This window comes from Mastacembelus armatus, chromosome 11, assembly GCF_900324485.2.
Source record: "Mastacembelus armatus chromosome 11, fMasArm1.2, whole genome shotgun sequence".
Classification (NCBI taxonomy): Eukaryota; Metazoa; Chordata; class Actinopteri; order Synbranchiformes; family Mastacembelidae; genus Mastacembelus; species Mastacembelus armatus.
This window is the reverse complement of record NC_046643.1, coordinates 9059648-9078873: the sequence shown is the minus strand read 5'-3', so window position 1 is coordinate 9078873 and position 19226 is coordinate 9059648. Positions and strand designations below refer to the sequence as shown.

The following is a 19226-nucleotide window of genomic DNA, read 5'->3' as shown; positions in this document are numbered from 1 at the left end:
TCCTGTCCCGGCCCGGCCCGTCCCCTTACCGGCCGGTGCCGTAGCCCCGCCCCCTCTCTCCGTACGGGACCGCAATGATTTAGAAGTTCAGGAATCCCACGTGACGTCACCGGGAGGGTGATGTAATGCTTCTGTAAATAGATCGTATTGTAATCTCGCCCCAGTCCAACGTGGTTCCTCTAGAGCGCCGCTTGTCCCTCGCTACTTGTAGGTAAGGCTCCGCTATTTACTTTCATTCACCAAATCTTCGGCTCCACAGCCTCCGCTGCCCTGACACCAAACCGTAGCCTGCTGAAGCTGTTTCTGCGGCTGGTATTTGGCTTTTGGACGCTACCAGAAAGTTAGCGGGAGAACTTTGTTGGCTAGCTGTCCCGGTGAAGTCTCATCACCAGGCGGACGCCGGGCTGAGCGCGAGTGTCTATTTGGGGGGTGTGACAGCACTCTCCATACAGCTGTGCCGGGTTGTTTATGAGTTGGAGCAGGTTACTTTACGGAACCATAGAAAAGGAAACACACCGGGTCGTGTTCTTGAGACACACACATGCGATGACCGCCCGCCTGCCGGAGGAGTTGCTGCTCAGAACCGCTGCTTAATTTGAGTTGAATGAACTCCAGACACCGGCGCCCGGTGCGATGTTGTTGACATTCAGCCATCAGTTATGGGAACTTTGAGAAGTAGTAAGTAGCTGAGGTTGGCTCCGTTTTCAACCCGGGTATTACATATGGAGGGATATCAAAAGTAAAGATAGAAGACAGGGCGGGAAACGTTATAATTTAGCTGCTTCAGGTATTATTTTTTTAAACACACGTTAATCCTTCTTGAACTGGCAACATGTTTGTTGTCTGGGTTGTTGTTGGATTTGTGTATTAAGGATGACGTCATTCTGGGTTGATGTAACCACGCTGACAGAAGGTTTTGGTGGAGATATGCTGACTCTGCTCATCTGGTGCTGAGGACAAACCTGTTTAGGAGACTGTTTATTTATGTGTGAATTATCAAATGATGTATAATGATGTATCACCGCAACTGTCATATCCTGTGTATTTTTAACAGGTTTCTGCAGATGTCTTTAGCTGTAGTGTTGTTGATGCTTGCTTATTCTGTTTAGTAACACACAAGCATGCATGCTCACATGCACTCCCTCACCCATGAAGTCACCTCTACTTGCCCAGGGTTGGAAAATGGGGGTTGAGGCAGGTTCAAACCTGTCAGGAGTAGGCCTACAGGGCAGCCCTCCCTCTGCCACCTCCTACTTTCATTCCTTCTGTCTTCCATTCATTGTATCCGCCTCCTTCTCTCTCTTTCTCACTGTCACTTGCCCTTTCCATTTCTCTCCCTCCATCAGCCGAATGTCACCTCCCCACACACACACACACACACACTTTCCATTTCTTATGGAAGCATTTACTTTTGCCCTGTCTGTCCTTCCTCCCTCTCTTTAGCACTCACTCCTTCCCATAACAGCAGGACCCACTGTACTGTTTTCTCAGCTCATGCAAAGAAAAGTTACACAGTGTGTGTGTACCTGTGAACAGGTATCAACACACTTCTCATCGCCCTCATTTCCACCTTCAAAAACTTTCTCGATCACATCTTCCTCCTCACTGCAGTTATCAGAGAACATGTACTGTAGAAAGATGAACAGTCAAGGAACTGTCAACCTTTTGACCTCCTGTGTGAATCTTGCCTGGTGCCATGCAGCTCAGAGGAATGCTTGAGGTTGGGGAGATGAAGGATTCTTCCTTTGCTCTCTGTGGAAAATGAAGGGCCAGCAGCAGCAGCAGCATTTTAGATAAGACATAACTACCACCCGTCACTGGCCTGATATCTCCACAGTAAAGCTGAGGTTAACATGCTGCAAGCATATTTACCATTGTGCTCTATTCTGCGTTTGTGTTGATATTTTTATCCCATGATGACTTGATTTTTATGCAAGGCATGGTGAGTATGCATCCTTTCACCGCTCTTGTATTATTAACCGATGCCCTGATGAAAGCCTAATTGTAGGCTTAAACGATTGCACTACACTTGGCGCTTCGCTGCATAATAACTATGAAGAGTAAAGCTCACAATGCTGTTAGACTTTGATGCCCTTCAGGTGCTGACATGTTATTAGTAATAAATAGTTAGGGGAAAAAAACAAAAAGATTGCATGTTTTGTAGTGCAGGTGCTAATGAAAATAGCTACCTACAGTATGCAGCAATGCTGTCAGACCCCAGGACTGGTGGACTTCCGCTGCCACCAAAGGATTCATCATCCTCAAGATAATGTTGTGTCTCAGAGGGTAACATCCACCATCTGTGGCATCTACCTCATTACACACCTCTTCCAAAACGCTTCTACAGCAAGCCACAATAATATATGAATAACTGTATTGTACAGCGTTATTGTATCTAAGGGCATTGTCCTTCTGGTGAATGAAATCATGATGCAGTAACTGGGAACTGAGAGAGACACTGTAATTCTCCATATACAATATGATGATGATGGTGCAAGTTAATATGTTGCTCTTGGTTGTTCTGTTTTGCAGATTTGTGGATGACATGAATGACAAACAGGACGGGCCCTATGTGTGCGGCGCCCCAGGCTGCTCTCAGGTCAGTTGGCATTATGTGTGATAGACCTGTGCTGAAAAGACTACACACTCTAAAACTATATATGATTATCATTATCAAGCATGATTAAAATATTGTAAGTAAAAGAAAATGCTTTAATGTGGAGATAATATTATCACACACTTAATAATTGTGGAAACTATAACTGAACAGTAGTTATGTTATATCTCTGTATATACTGGGGGAAAAAAACAAAGTGGACACAGTGTGTTTCCAGGCTGATAGTTACAGGATTTTTCAAGATTGTATTTGTCCCATAATCACATAATAGGAGGATTAACTTGTAAGCTGGCATACTATTGAGGCTGTAGTAACAAGACCACTGTGATTAGCACAAGTAACAGAAAAAGAAAATACAAATGATAAAAATTCTCAGAGACTATATTGATGATAAATATGTATGTAGTGATAAATATTTTAAAATACTTAACAGAATAACAAATATTTCTCAGCTAAAAGTTGTCAGCTGATTTAACTGAAAGTCACTTCCCATGTCATGCACTGTAGCTGCACATCCCTTCATAGCTTTCTCACTCTGTTCGTGCGCTGCAGTGCTTCCAGTTGGAGGAGCATCTGATCATCCACAGACACAAGCATGAGATGACCCTCAAGTTCCCCCCTATCAAGACGGACACGGCTTTTACAGGTGAGACTAGCACAGAGCTTTCCTCCCACATCCACTGCTCTTCTTCACCATCAAGCTGGCTTTTAATATTTAGATTACACATGTGTGGTTTGGCTTATTGTCTGGGAAAATGTTACTTCTAATTAGCAGCTTTCACCCTTTCTCTCAATAATCTTTTTTTTTGTCACTACTTAGACATGCTACATGTCACTCAGTTCAGCTGCTGTTTGGCTCCGTGTATGTGGTGACCTTTTTTCAGGATCAGTGCTTGATGAAAAAATGATGACGCTACGTTATACAGTATGAAATCAGATAAGCTTGATACAGGCTTCCTAAGCCTCACATAGTCTGTGCTGTGAAACAGAGCTGCTCATGTTGCAACATGTATAGTATACGCCATCAGATTAGACCAAACATAATGTCACCAATGAAGGCCCACTTTGATTTAGAAAAAACATAGAGAGAACTTAAATAGGGGTCAGCACATTTAAATAAATTGAGTGTGGAGATTTATTTTCATATGACGGCCTAAATGCTGCTTCTATTTGTTATTGCAAAATTAATAATTTGGGAAAATGTCTTTCAGTAGCTGAAAATTCATATTCAAACCCTAGTGTGCACTGCATGTAATAACTTATTAAGGCTGTTCTTCAGTAAGACATTAAATAAAATAGATCTGCAATTATTTAAAGGTAAACCAAAGAATCTTGTAGCCAATTTTTTGAGACATATTTTTGCTTCAATGTATTAAACCAGTTGTATGTCAAATGTTAAGGTTGTGAATGTAAGAGTCCAAAAAATGCAAATAAAAAGTTCAGGATAGGTGCATAACAAGTAGCTCCACCAGCTAAGCATCTCTGCATTCTACCAACATGATCCACACACTACAGAGACTGGTCAAAACACTGTCACCTGAAACTGTCTGTAACCATAGAAACAGCTGCCTGCTAGCAAGTAAACATCATCTTGACATCTAACATCTGCAGACTCTCCCTCTGCACCACTCTCTCTCTCTCTCTCTCTCTCTCTGTGTCTCTGCTCTGGAGCCTGTCACGCCTCCTACAGGAAATCCCATGTCCAAACAAAGAGCGCAGCTGACCTTTAACCCCTGCATGTTTAGACGGCTCACAGAGACAGACTTATGTTATCAGAGACAGAGTGGAGACTTGTTTCTCTTCCTGGGAAAGCAACCTGAACGACAGTTGATTTAGAACGATCAATTATAATACAATACATGATTTTCTGTTCACTCCCTTTTTTTGTGTACATTTGCATGTACTATTTCCAGACCAGACTCCGACACCAACCAGATTTTTGCAGAACTGTGAAGAAGTTGGTCTGTTCAAAGAGATAGAGGAAGAGTTTCTTCAAGCACAAGAAGAGGAGAAAAACAAACAGGTAACACTGTATAGAAAAATACAACCGTACCTTTTGCCTTATTGTTGATGGCTTGTTGGTGTTGGTTTGTGAGGTCTGACAGGTTTGTGTTTTGAGTGATACTTGGAATGTGAGGGAGACCATAGCAGTCAGACCCAACTTTGCGACTGCAGATATCTGACCTGCTGCACAGAAAGACACACCAGGCGATCATGTTCTCCCCTGTAAATTAAACAGACGTCTATCACACAAGCATGTGCAGACACACACACCTGAACATCTGTATGCATGCATTTGGACACACATTAAAATCACATCAGATCACACAACTCATGCTGTGACTGACAGCAGATACTGCCCTACAAGTTGGAAATTGTCCCAGCTGTTTGTCGCTTCCGCTTCTCCCCACAGACGCTTTCCCATAATGGGCCATCCTGTATGAACCAGCATCAGCTAAAACCCCAGCTTCAGCTCCAGCACCCACCCCAGCCTCAGCACCCACATCCCCAACCACCACTGCACCATCCCCATACCCAGCCCCTGCCGCATCCCCAGTCTCACGGCCCCTTGATGGGCCCGAGCTGCAGCCTGGCTGCCCAGCAAGCTCTGTCCTCCTCCCAGTCTGGATCAGTCATCACCCAGGCTTCTTCCACCCTCACACACTCAGGGTGAGTATGGTTATGGCATATACAGCTTAAGTGATTTAAACATGCACATAAATATCTTTTATCTATTCATGCAACAATACATACTCTCTTCGCACACACATATTTCCTTTTAACGCTGTCTTTTCTCACTCTCTTTCCCTCCTTCACCCTGACCCACCCATCCTGTCTTGAATGTACTATAACTTATTCTGTCTGGCACAGACTGGTATTTGTGCCTGCATAATTTATCACTGCTCTAATGAACTAAGAGGAAAAAAAGAGGAAAAAATCAAACATCAATTTACTGGGAGTAAAAGCAAAGAGAACTGCATAAAACCCACTCAAACCCAGTGACACTCCCCACCCTACCACTCGTAGACTGCCTCTGTTATGTCTGTAAAACCTGAGAACCAGACTGAAGTCTCTCAGCCCCTGGGAAACTTCCATGGCTCCCTGGTTATCACCCAGTTCAACAGACAGATTAGAGGAGTTCCTGTCTTTCATCTTACCAGCACCCAGCAGCTGCTTCTAGTCTTCATGACAGTTCAGTTTTGGGGACATCATCACGACATTAGAATACATGGGTTACATTAATCGTGGGTTTTGTGTATATTTTGAACATAGGTGCTGTTTAGTGAGAAAAAGTGTTTGATATTAGCATCACATTTACATTTATTCAGTTATTCACTAGTTTCAATTTTGACTTTATGTAATCAAAATGATAACATTGTAATTAATATGCAAGCAGCTCTGGCGTAAAAATAAACTGATTTACTATAGATTGCATTTGAAACATTTATACATTTTACAATTTAATTTCAAAGTTCAAATTTCATAATTAATTGGCAGTCATTGCATGGCCGCTAATGATTTGTTTTCCAATTCGAAGCATATACAAATTATTTTCATGAGACTTCAATGCAAAAATATATTTTTCTCAAATGATTTTTTTTTTCCAGCAACTTGCACAGACTAACACATCCACTTTATTCAATAGTTGCACTTAAATCACAAGTTCTTTCAGCAAATCGATTTTCACTTCATATTCGGGTTGAACTTGTTGAAGTGTGCTTTTTCATGACGTAGTTCAAATTTAGTTTTCTGCAGTTAGCATTTTGTAATTTTTCCATTGCTGTGTCTGATGTTCATCACTGACACTACCTGTCTTTCTTTTTTTATTCAAATATTGGCCATTTGTTTTTACTGTATTAGATCATTTACAGTAAAGCCAGACAGGATATGACGGGAGAAAGAGATGAGCAGCGACATATAACAAAGGTCCTCTGCCAAACTCAAACATTGTAATTGCATGGTCAACACTTCAAAGCCCTTGGCCGACAGGACGGCTCACATTTATGACAGTGTTTGTAATACGTTAAAGCCTAAGAAGCGATTTTGAACTTGTCTCCTATCCTGAATCACAGTCATATAAAATCCTTATCTCCTATCAACAAACCCAGAGCTCATTTCTATTTGCAACACGTACTGCAGATAAACAAAGCCTCTGTAACATCTCTGCAGTTAATTAGATGAGTCAAAGTAAGTCAGTGACATAGTAAAGTACAAACATCTGTCCAGGTACAGACATGACAGGACAGCAGAGAGAGCTGACAGTCAGTTATAGTACAGTAAACTGGTGTTAGCTCAATCCAGACAGCATGTTAGTCAGTGAAACCACCTTAGTGTTAGTAAAGTCAACCATGAATTGGGTGTCTGACTGTTTCCCCTCATGTTTAACACAGGTTGTCATAGCGACCTGGTCTCTGAGTGTCTGGCTGTTGGCCCGGTAGAACTGTTGTGGTTACGTTAGGAAATGCTGTTTTGGTTTGTCTGTACTTTGGTGTATGTTAAACGGGCCGCATACCCCACATTCAGTGATGACATCATTCCCGATGACCTCAGTGCAGCCACAGAGGCCCACGCAGTCCGATTGGCTGGGGGCCAGTGCAGTTAGGTCAGCACATGGCACCCCGGGTCTCCGCATCCCCCGCTGTGATCCCTGAGCTTCTCTCCTCCCTCTCAAGCGTTGCTTTTTTTCCTGTATTTCTGTTTTCTTTCACTTTTTTCACCTCACCATACTTTCCATTGTCATTGCTTCTCTTCAAACCTGTTTATGTGTTTGTATTCACAAACAATAACATTTAGATTTGTTTTCTCTGTCAGCAGATGCTTTTGTCCAAAAGTGTTGGTTTACCCACATTACAAAACCATTCATTTCCTCAATTAGTGGTTTGTAACTAGGTTGATAGTTTCCGATTGAGACAGTTTCCACCCCTGAGATTTCTTCTTTGATTTGATAGAATACCTCCATAGCTACATAGACTTATATGGTACATGAACCACTGCTGTCTATCACAGTGATACCTCACTATAACCTAGAGCATGTATGTGTATAAAGGCATGTCTGCCCACAGGTAAAATAACCATAATGTGTGATTTTCAAGTAGTTTGGTTTGTTACGAATGTCAAAATTGTATTTGTAGTATAAGATATTTTTTTAAATGAAAAATTAAAGTTTTAATTCCAAATCTCTTCAACTTTGTAAGTTGTAACAAATATTTAAGTTACACTTGGTAATTACTGATAAAGATATCATCTTATTTCACTGAAAAATATCTGGTTAAATTTCATTCACAATTTAGAGACAAGCAATAAATTCAAATGCATAATTATGTCAAATAATATGTAAATGTCTAAAACATTGCTGGCAGGCAATACAATTATTTTTAAATTACATTTAAAAATATTCCTATGAATACTAATTTACATTATATTTCACCTTATTTAGATGCAGTGTTTATATACTGATTACTGAGTGGCCCCAAGAGCATCATCTTGTTCCCACATATTGTTTCATAATTACTGTATTTTTACTCTACATCATACAGCAGGTATACTTACAAGCTACTTTTTAGATACAAAATTGTAATTAAAAACATTTTCTTTTATCAAACACAATGCAATGTTAATCTTGTATCTTTTCACAAGTTTGCTAGCAGTCCCACCAATATGGGATTTCCCCCATAAATGTCACACTTAAAGAACAGTTTTATCACAAAATGATAAAAGATCAAATATTACACAGAAATGCAAAAATTTGAAAAAAGTTATAAAATTAATCTCTGGCTGTGCAACAGGTGTTGTTGCTTATTCTTCTTTCCTCCTATTTTAATCATCTCATGACCTGTTTCGTCTTGTGACACTTTGGTGTGTTTCATTTCCTAATTTGGGAGCCACTTTTTGGTCACATTTGGCCACATTTGGTCTGGCTACAACCTTAATGGAAAAATGCTACTGGTACTTCTGCATTGTTACATTAGCAGTCTAATGATTTAATATGTAATACAATAACACCAATACACATAAGAGATAGCTGAATTTAGGATTTGGGTCATTTTACATAAAAAAAGATGGCTCACATGGGACATTTTTATGCGATTCAGTATTTTTATATTATTGTACTGGTACATTTACTGACTACGATGTAGTTAGTTGACATTTACAGATCAGATCAGTCCAGTTTTAGTAGATTTTAACATAATCTTGTTTGATTTATTCATCCATTCATACATCCTCAGTTCCCAAATGTACTGTTTCTGACCTATGTCCATGTAGCTCAGTCTCAGCTCCATCTGCCATGAGGACCCAGCTATAAATGTTTCAACTTGCACCTCTCTGTGAACCCAGATTAGCAATACTTTAGCTTTGGATTGCTCTGTGGAATGACCTGTCCCCCTCTCTCTCTCTCTCCCTGTGGCTGACCACAGGCCAGTTCCCGGGTCAATGTCCTCCCTCCTCCACATGCGGAACAGACACAGACAACCACTACCAGCCTCCTTACCTGGCACTCTGCCAGACCCCGCCATGCAAGGGGCATCTGCTCAGCACATGTCTGTAAGTATGGGAGACTGGTTACTCACATACGTACAATTCAGACATTGCATGCATTATGAATTACAGATGAAGCTATAGTGGCCAACGTTGTCAAGATCCCAGAGTTAGAAATATTTATGGCTCACAGAAAAAAATCACTTCACTTTTCTAAATGAATTAATCAATAGTGTCAAACTCCAGATGGATGTGACCTTGCGGGGAACTCTTTCTACTTGAGGTTATATATGTGCTGATGCTTTTTCCTGTCATGCTTAAAATGTTATTTTTGCATCAATTTTTTTTCTTCTTCAGATAGAGAAGCAGATGTCTTGTGTAATGGGTGTACCAGGTCCTGTACACAACCCCTCCTGTTCCTCGCCTCAGGTACGACCAGTGCAGATATCGTCTTTCTGTTTCTCTGGATTATTCCTTTCTCCTGCGGTGATAACATTATGCTCTGGCTATTGTGCTCTGTACAAGCATGCTGTATATTTCCATTTATGACAGTACAGAGTGCAGACACACTATCGCCAGTCCACTAGTGGCTGGATTAAAGTTCACAACCATTTGTTGGTTTCGGCATTAAAGGAAGAGTTTATTAAATGCACTTATTTACTTTCTGGTGGAGACAGGGAATAGAAGAGTTATATCACTCTCATGCCAAATAAGCGATGAAGTTACCACCAGCAGCCAGTTACAGTATCTTATCTCACTACAAAGACTGGAGGCAGCTATCCTGACTCTGAACAAGAGTAATAGATCCACCTGCCAGCTCTAAAGCTCTCTAATGTACATGTTGTAGTTTAAGATCTGACACATAACACACTTTGAAATATTGAATTAGGATATTTTTTTTATTAAAGTCTTGTGTGTTACGTTGTGTTTGTTTTCTTTTGGACATAGCTACACTTGCTATTTCTCCCTATATTCAGCGTTTTTATTAAGCTAAGCTAATTAGATGCTGCCTGTATCTTCATATTTAGTGGCCAAACATGTGAATAGTTTGATCATCTAAGCTTATTGTCAGAAAGAAAGCACAGGAGCATTTTTCCTAAAATGTCAAACTTCTAAGCTCTACTTTAAAATGAAACCCATAAATTACTGAACCCCAATATTATATCTGGTGTATAAGCAAAGAGGAAAAAAAAAGCATCAAGAAAAAAGTTACCTGGTCCACTTAACTTTATATAAGTGATTTCAGTTGTTCTCAAAGTTTAATACTCTTTGACATTCTGCCTTTGGCATATTCACAGTCTACGTGCTCTCCCTGAGTTTTTTGGTTGTTGTATTTTCCTTGTGTCTACATGCTGTCAGACTCTTTTATGAATTATACATTCCCTCTTTCTGTGTGCATGTCATATAAATTAACTGTAGGTATGCTATCAAAAGCAACTTCAGAGCAGAAACTGTGAAATCTGTAAGAGGAAACTGAAGTCCACAAGCTGTCTCTGTCACTTGCAGGTTATAACTTCATGAGCAATGTTTGTAGATAGAGCAGCAAATGAAAAGTGGCCACTCAGGTCTCAGGTTTAAATCTGAACCTCTTTAGTCCGTTGTTCTCTCTCTCAGCCACACACACACAGACACACACACTCACACACACACACACACACACACACACACACATGCACTTCTGGAGGCCAATTTTGTTCTGTTCTGTAGAAAATTGTCTCATCAGGTGTTGCGCTTTGCATTCTCAAGGTGTGAAACCCGACTCTGCTTCTGTAAAACCACAAGTAGGTGTATTAACAAGCCTCTACCCTACAGTAACTCCACACTCAACTCAAGTGGAAAAGTAAACGCTTGACAAGTGGATCAGTGTTTCATGTATAGTTTTGTGTCTTCATTCACTGATCCCTCCAGACAGAAATATCAATGTGGTGTGTCATCCAGGCCAAGGCAATCCATGATGTAATCACAGGCCCCAGTGTCAGGGTGTTTCTATGTAGTAAACAGAGCTGAAATACTCATGTCCCGTCCTGTTCCGTGTGTGTGGCTGTGCGTGTGTGTTTGACTGGCAGCCTTGCTGGCTGGTAAAGCTGGCACAGGCAGCTCAGTGACCTCATTCTTGGCAGCTGCTAAATGTGCTCCCTTTTTTGTCGCTGAATGGTTGAGAGAGAGGAAAAACTCAGCGTCTTCGCTTAAAGAAACATTGTGTAACAGGGAGCAGATAGCAATATTGCCATGGAGGGGGGGTGATGTCATGCTCCAAACATGACCTCTCCCTCTCTCCCTCTCCTCTGCTGAGCGTAGGAGAAAGGTGAGATGAGGTTTAATTTAGCTCTTACAGTCTGTTTAGTCAGATGATACGCGGGAATGATAAAGTGTGAAGGTATCAAGCTGCAGACGGCAGCATTTATTGGAACACATTATCCATCTTATCTACAGTTGTCTTCATGGTTGTAGATTATAAGGAGAAGCTGTGACAAAGGATTATGTGGGGGATATTGACAGAACAGTTAGTTAGTGTGTTTACTGGTTTTCCCACACTTTGCTACAGAGAGGTAAGATACCGTGGGGCTCGGTGTCCAGGACCTGGTTACTTGGGCGTGTTTGACCTGAGGTGGCCTGTAGGTTAGGAGCTTATCTGATGTTTCTAATTTAGCTAGTGCTGGACAGGGTCAAATAAACCCCACCCATTATGAGAGAGATGGAAAACGATGTATAATCACAGCCTCTTTACATCTAGGGCTTGTTCTTATATCAAGCCAATTATAGAACCGTGTTTTCATAAAATACCAATGTACTCATAAATTCAATAAGACACCACACAGTACAGGACACAGCATCCACTGGCCAATTTGGGAGTCAATTTGCATGATATTGTATATACCATATATATAGTATAATTTAAGTTCCTTTATGCTTTTCTTATTATTATACAATTAGAGAGCCAAACAAACACTGGTCCATCATTATCACCAGCACCAGCCAGGATTGGTTGCCATCAACAACCCTATTACATCCATGGGTCATATGATGGAGATGATGTCACAGCGTCATCAGGCACCTCCGCTCCAACATCACCACCACCCTCATCATCATAATCCACATCATTCTCAGCTTCCAGCTCCACCCCTCACCTACCAACAGCGATGCCATGCCTCTCCTCCACAGCAACTGGGAAGCTCCCACAGCCACCAGCTTCACCAGTCAGGGAATGTACCGCACGCTCAGGCTCACCAGTCACCTCCTTCACATCTGCACCAGGGCTCACCTCCTGCATCTGCCCTGTCTGTTCCACCGCAGGTACTTTGTTTATACTATACCTAATTTTTCTGCCATCAGGTACAGCAAGGTTGCTTTATTTCATTTTATTTGATTTGATTTTTGCTTGTAGTTATCACCAGTTGCACAGCAGATGCAGCCATCCCAGCCTTCTCATTCCCAGCATGCAGTGCAGGCAGGTGGTAGTTGCAGTGGTAGCGGAGGAGGGGCAGGAGGAGGGGGAGGCAGCAGCCGTCGCAGGAGGACAGCAGAGCAGGACCCTGATGAGCGCAGGCAGAAGTTCCTGGAACGTAACCGGGCTGCAGCCACTCGCTGCCGGCAGAAGAGGAAACTGTGGGTGTCATCGCTGGAGAAGAAAGCTGAAGAGCTGACGCACACAAACCTGCAGCTACAGGTGGGATGCTCAGCATACAACCCGCTCAGCAGATGAGTACACACACATTCAGCACTTCAAGACTGCTTAACATTTCTCTGTGTCTTCCCAGAACGAGGTGACGTCACTGAGGTCAGAGGTGGGTCAACTCAAGCAGATTCTGCTCACCCACAAGGACTGTCCTGTCACCGCCCGGCAGAGAGAGGCACAGGGGTACCCCAGTGAGTAAAACCCCATACCCTGAGCCCCTCGCTAGAAATATCACCAGCTTTTCCTGATGCCTGACACAAATCATCTCCATCCACCACTGAGGGTATAATTCAGATACATACCTTATATGTGCATGTAAGGGAATACCCTATGGTTACATCTTATCTTGTTATGGGAATCAAACCCTTAAGACACACAGGGACCTTTAAATGTATTTTAAAAAGCACAACTAAACAGCACTTAAGAGACAAAACTCTGCTTTTTAACACCACAGTCTCCAAATATTAGGACATGCACTTTTATACCTTTGGAGAGCCAATCAGGGGAAAGCACTGCACTCTTAACTCTCCATTCAAAGAAATCTATTTTTAATTTTCATGCCCCTTTAATGAACAAGACCTTGATGGTATTTGCAATGGTGTGCACTGCTATTCTTGCAGTGGCTGTTCTGCCTTGCATGAAGCTAGCATGGAACAAAATGCAGATCTTGCACTCTGGTCACTGAGGGCAGTTATTGTTGTTCAGCAATAACTGAACATGTAACTGACCTAAAATGAAAAATACTGAACAATCTACTGCACCTTGTGGCTTAGATGGAAAGCAGCCATTACGTTTGTTGTTCTGAGCTTCAGAGAAAAAAGACTGCAATACTGGCATGTGTTATATCCATATATTTCTATTGTTGTGTTTCTACCTGTATGTACAGTATTCATTTGTTAAAATAAAAGAGATATTTTCCTGTAACTGTAATGGACTTTCATTCGTTTGTTGCTCATTTAAAATCAAATGCAAATGCTTAGCAACCCACTCACAGAATGGACAAACCAGGCGGGATCAGTGACTTTGATTGACAGCTGTCTCTGTGTCCAGCTGCAGGGGTGAGTCCAGGAGGAAGTCCTACCCCTGTAGGTCCTGGGTCTCAACTGCAGGCCATCCAACACAACAGCATCTCCACCTCAACAGCTGGAGGTGACACAGGGCACGACCCCCACTCTGGACGCTAGCCCTCACCACATTGAGGAGGGGGTGGGACTGGAAAACTGAATCCTCTCATTGTTACACTTAAATCCCACCAAACTATGGATCCATGTGGCTTTAAAGTGTTGATCAAATACTGAACTGGAAAGGTGAATTCATATATCCATGTGACCAGAGGTATTTTTCCACATTATTACCATCATTACGGTTGGACAAGAGACAAGAACCACATACTGAGAGACTCTCCTAGTTTCATTCTTCATAAACTGTGATGGTTTCATGGCAACTGGATCCTGTGTCTGTTCATAAAATGTTTGTTTCTGTTCAGAGCAATCTGACCATTGCCTGCTGCCCACTGACTGTGCACTCACTCTGCCATAACACATTATTCCAGTCTCTCCTGCTCACGTCTTGCATTAATTTAAATAAACAAAGCCTATATATTAGTTTATATATTTAAATGAGCTGCAGGTAAACACCATATGCCTTCTCAGCTTGTCAAAACTATGTATTTTTATATTAATAATTAACACTAAGACAAAAAAACGTATTTTAAGATTTCAAATCAAACACAAGTCTGTCTTGGGAAACCATTTATCACGTGATTGTACAGTGTTTCATTTCAGGCACTTTTTTAAACACCACTCCCCTATGACACTAAAGGACTTTAAACTTTCTCACACATCCTCCCTGTCAGTTTTATTTAATGTACACTTAAGTTACACTTTTTGTACTGTTAAGATGTTGACAATCGCTCTAATTGTAGCGCTAAAATAAAAAACACTTATTCTGATTTTTTGTTGTAGTGTTTTAATCTATTTTTTTAAAATCTTATATAAAGCAGTTATGTGTAATAAGATTATGGGGATCAGTTTGGTTCTGTAGGCATACATACAGTATGGTCTAGTCTGCCACCTAGTGACTGTTTTGTTTTGGTTTTTTTTTTTACTGATGGTTAGTCACAAAAATATTTGGCCAATACTATACTTTATACTATACTATACTATAATATAATAGTATAAAATACAATACAATACTATAATATAAGAATAATGAGCTAATATAGTCTTTAAAGGTTCTTTTGTGAGTTGAGTCGCTGATAATATGGAAAATACTTTCTTTCATGATGTGAGTATACGTGCATCCTTGTGTGTGCATGAGATCTGGACTAAGTGTGGGAGTCACTCCACCCTGTCCGCTCAAACAAAGGGACTGCTTAACTATTACCAGACCTCCTCTTCACATGCATAAAAAAGCATGGATGCGCATGCACATCCAGTAATCCACTACTGCTGTAATCTTCACTTACTTTATCCAATGTGTGGCAGAGATGGAAAACAATTACTCCCATGTGTTTTAAAATACAAGAATTAAGTTAAAACCAATATCACCAGTGAATAGTAAAAAATGAAGTTTAAAACATGTAGCTGATAACACCATCCAGATGCCAAATGACCAAATAATGGCAGATTTGAGTAGTAGCTTGAGCTGTCTGTCCTGAAAATATAATATTATATATACATATATATATATATTTTTTTTTTGAAAAACAGATGTATTCGAGGTAAATCGTCTACAGTCAAGTCACATTGTTAGGGATTTTACTTCATGTAATGCAAAATGATACAAAGTTCTATATAAAAGCATAAAACATGATAGATATTAAAAAACAAACATTTTCCCTGCCAACCAGCAGCCATCATCACAGACTGTACATTTACAAAACACTAGCACCATAGTTGAAATCAGTGGTCCATCATTCATGCGGACTCGTGCACTCACGTCAAATCATACATTTAAAAACACTTGCAGGTGCGAGGAAGTAAAAGAGGAAACAGGAAGAGGAAGTTCGAGTCACCTGAGCTGTTCTGTTGTCACTTTTTTATTTGTGGTCGAATGAAAAAAACCAAAACACTTGGTTTGGTCACAGCAACAAACACACGGATGTTTTTATTGTGCCGCCGCCGTGTACCAAGACAGATCAGCTGCACCAAAGAGCGCAGCACAAACCCATTCACAACTGATTGTGTTGTGTATTCATTTGTAGAGTTTTTATGGTCCTAGTCTGAGAATCTCTGCATGTCACTGTCTCTGCGAGCGCTGCTGCTGTCTAGAAAGCGGTCACATGGGAACTCGATGAGGTCCCCCTCCTCCAGCGGTGCAAGTCGAGCTGGACGGCTGCTCTGGTAGCTGGCGAAGTCAGCGGACACGGACGCCGTCGCCATCGTGGGGCGAAACGGTCTCCTGGTGGAGTACATGTGGCGGACGTGCACGGCCGACTTCCTCCTCTGCAGCTTCCTCCTCAGTGTCCTCCCCATCCAGACCCCACCGATGACCAGCAGCAGCGCAGCGTTCCCGGCCAGCGTCGCCACGGTCACCAGCTGGAGGTCAGAGGTCAGTGCGCCTCCACGGCTCAAACCCTCGGGGAGAGTGACCAGGCCTGCACAGTGGTCGCGAGGGGCGACTTGACACACGGATCCTCCGACCACTCCTTCCACACAGACCATGTAGGTCACATCCGAGCTGAGTTCCCTCAGGGTCACAGAGCGGGCTGTGCCGCGGGCGTAAACAAAGCGAGGGAAGCGATCTGCGGTTCCAAAGCGGTCAAAGAGTATGCGGTAGTGGACTTCGTCTAGACTCGGCCCAGGTCCTGGTGTGTAGCGATGATGATCCCTTGTGGTCCAGTAGACGGTGACAGTACTGGATGTCACCTGATCCACAGACACATTAGTGATGAAATGGCGATTGAACGCGCAGGGATCCGTGATAACAGGTAGAGTATCCTCCTGGTCCGACCTCAGGAGGTCAAACCTTCCCCCTGACAGCACAGGAGAAGATGTGTCAAGCACGGTGTTTAAACCAGTGAGGTTTCTGAGAGTTGGTGTTGAAACTGCTGGTGGATCAGTGCTGGAAATGACATTTGACCTTCGTCTCCCTTTGGCACGTCTCCCAGCAGCTTCTGCGGCAGGTCGTGACCTCGGGCTGACGGACTTCTTCTTTGGTTTCTTTCTTTCCAGTGACGAAGAGGGTTGTGTCACCTCTAGCGCCCCTTGGTCTCCTTGGATTCCTACGCCTTCCTGCCCCCCTCTTTTGCTTTTTTCACCATCTTTCCTCACTAACATCCCAACTCTGTTTTTCTGGCTTAAAGCTGCGCCTTCTATTTCTTCCACCCGACTTTCTCCCCCTCTCCCCTCCAGTTCTATTGTATCTGATATCTCTTCTCCCTCCACCTTCACCAGTACAACCCCTCCCCGGCTCTCCTCGGGCCCAGCTTGGCTCATGCACAACTGGGTCCAGTTCCCGAGAGGCTGCAGCTGGGAGCTGTTCACATAGTCCAAATACTTCCCCCTCAGGGTCGCTGGGTGATGGCACTGCACGAAAACAGACAATAATTTGCCCTGGGAATGGGCAACACTCATCCATCTCTTCAGCTCCTCCAGGCGACAGTCGCACGTCCAGTTGTTGCCATGGAGATCCAGGTCGTAAAGCACATTGTTGAGGGCAAAAATGTCACCGGATAGACTGGTGAGAAAATTGTTCTTCAGCTTCAGCACCTTAAGGTGTTTAAGTTGAGAAAAAGCCAAAGAGTCCACGTTGGAAATGCGGTTGCTACTGAAGTCGAGCTCCTCGATGCGCTCCAGAGGGTCGAGGAGACCGGCGGGGATTTCCTCCAGTTCGTTGCCGTCAATCAGAAGCTCTCTGAGGCTCGACAACCCCTTCAGAGCGTCGCTGTCCAGACGAGAGATTCTGTTGTTGCTCAGGGACAGTTTGGACAGTTTTTTCAGATTTTGGAAGACATGGTTTCCAATGTATTGGATTTCGTTTTCGGACAGCAGCAAAGTTGTCAAAGCTCTGAGTTGGGAAAAAGTGAGAGCGTTACGCACGGCTGACTGCTTGTTATGAGCCAGGTTTAGGAAGCGTAGGTTGGTGAGTTTGGAGAAAGCGTTTCTGTGAATATGCTGCAGTTTGTTGGATTCCAGGTGGAGATAGTGTAGACTGGTCAGACTTTTAAAAACAGAGTCCTGCAGAACTTCTAGAGAGTTGCCATCCAGGCGCAATTTAACAAGATTATCCAAGTTGGCAAAGAGCTCTGGTGTAATTTTCTTAATGTCATTGTTATTTCCATAGAGTACAGTTAATTTCTTCAGGGGTTGTAAAGTCCCAGCAGGTATATTTGATAAAAGATTGTGTCCCAGATACAGCTCTTCTAGCTTGGAGACTTTCTCAAATGCTTTGGGATGAATCGTTTGAATTTGGTTGTACTGTAAATTTAACCTTACAAGGTCACTGTACCGTGTGAAGTCGAAAGCAGAGATGTTACTGATGAAGTTACCCCCAAGGCTGAAGGTCAGCACCTCCTCGGGCACCCGACCAACGGGTTTGGGCACAGTGCGCAACCCGCGATTAGCGCACATGAGGTGCTGCGGGTGCTGACAGTCACAGCGGTCGGGACAAAAGCTTGACGCCGGTGAGGAAGAGTCGAATCCACTGAGCGACAGGAAGAGAAAGCATATCCCTGCCAGGTAACTGCCCTTATCCATTGCCACAGCGCGGCTGGCTCAGTCAGAGACTGATGCTGCATTCGCTTTGTGTTGTTCAGGTGCAGTCGCCCCTCTCCTCTCTCACGCTGCAGACAGACTCTTCCATAATCCACTTGTTGCTCTGAAAAGCGGAAAGAAAACCGCTGTACGGGTCAAGCACACGGCTCCATCACTGAGCAGCATCATCCAGCGTTTAGAGCAAATTAATTTGTGCCGTGCGCTCTCATGCTGTCTGAGGAAAAACTCACCTCCATCCCCCCAAGTGGTCATCTGCTGCGAATTACAGAGTTTGGAGAAACAACAGAGTTCGGGCGCAGAGCGTGCTCTCTCTCTCTCTCTCTCTCCCTCTCCCTCTCTCTCTCTCTCTCTCTCTCTCTCTCTCTCTCTCTCACACACACACACGCTGAAGTAGTCCCTCCCCCGCAACCCTGGGACTTGGCCAAAACCAGATGTGCACGCGTCCTAACGCACGATAGGCAGCGCTTTTGCGCGTGCACGCAGGTAATCAAACTCAAACACAAACACGAGTCTAACGAGAGAGGGTGGGAGACACATTGAGAAACCCTTTGACCGAGTTTTTTTTTTTTCTTTGCGCGGCCCCGCAGTCACCGGGGGTCTGAGATCTGGATCGGATCCCTGGTATGGACAAAGCAGACAGGAAGATTTCCTTCCCACGGAATCCCTAGAGAACCCCGGAGTCTTGGAATCCAGAGCAAGCTATAGTCACTCATACAAGTTTAAACAAACACACAACAAA

General features: G+C 43.0%; 2 protein-coding genes across 3 annotated transcripts; one reads left to right on the top strand and one right to left on the bottom strand.

The window, feature by feature from the left end:
• Window positions 1-122: 122 nt before the first annotated feature.
• On the top strand, window positions 123-14603 carry LOC113126607 (cyclic AMP-responsive element-binding protein 5-like). Of its 2 annotated transcripts, none has more exons than XM_026300712.2 (11): window positions 123-211; window positions 2533-2599; window positions 3170-3263; window positions 4531-4640; window positions 5031-5287; window positions 9034-9160; window positions 9452-9523; window positions 12029-12388; window positions 12480-12761; window positions 12853-12961; window positions 13821-14603. In XM_026300712.2, the coding sequence occupies exons 2-11, from the start codon at window positions 2546-2548 to the stop codon at window positions 13952-13954; spliced, it is 1599 nt and encodes a 532-aa protein (XP_026156497.1). In that variant the 5' UTR covers window positions 123-211; window positions 2533-2545; the 3' UTR covers window positions 13955-14603. The 2 variants fall into 2 exon arrangements, with proteins under 2 accessions (XP_026156497.1, XP_026156498.1); XM_026300713.2 differs by lacking the exon at window positions 123-211 and adding an exon at window positions 222-678.
• Window positions 14604-14729: 126 nt separating this feature from the next.
• Window positions 14730-18815, bottom strand: tril (TLR4 interactor with leucine-rich repeats). The gene is made up of 2 exons (XM_026300711.1): window positions 18718-18815; window positions 14730-18590 (listed from the first exon to the last, which is right to left on the bottom strand). Exon 2 carries the CDS (start codon window positions 18467-18469, stop codon window positions 15989-15991), a length of 2481 nt encoding a protein of 826 aa, XP_026156496.1. The 5' UTR covers window positions 18470-18590; window positions 18718-18815; the 3' UTR covers window positions 14730-15988.
• Between the last annotated feature and the right edge of the window lie 411 nt (window positions 18816-19226).

Bases quoted from the DNA above. Each gene is read 5' to 3' on its own strand.
- LOC113126607 (XM_026300712.2), top strand. From the start codon at position 2,546: ATGAATGACAAACAGGACGGGCCCTATGTGTGCGGCGCCCCAGGCTGC. The intron at 2,600-3,169 runs GTCAGTTGGCAT...CGTGCGCTGCAG, and splicing joins GCGCCCCAGGCTGCTCTCAG to TGCTTCCAGTTGGAGGAGCA. The intron at 9,524-12,028 runs GTACGACCAGTG...TTATACAATTAG, and splicing joins CCTCCTGTTCCTCGCCTCAG to AGAGCCAAACAAACACTGGT.
- tril (XM_026300711.1), bottom strand. From the start codon at position 18,469: ATGGATAAGGGCAGTTACCTGGCAGGGATATGCTTTCTCTTCCTGTCG.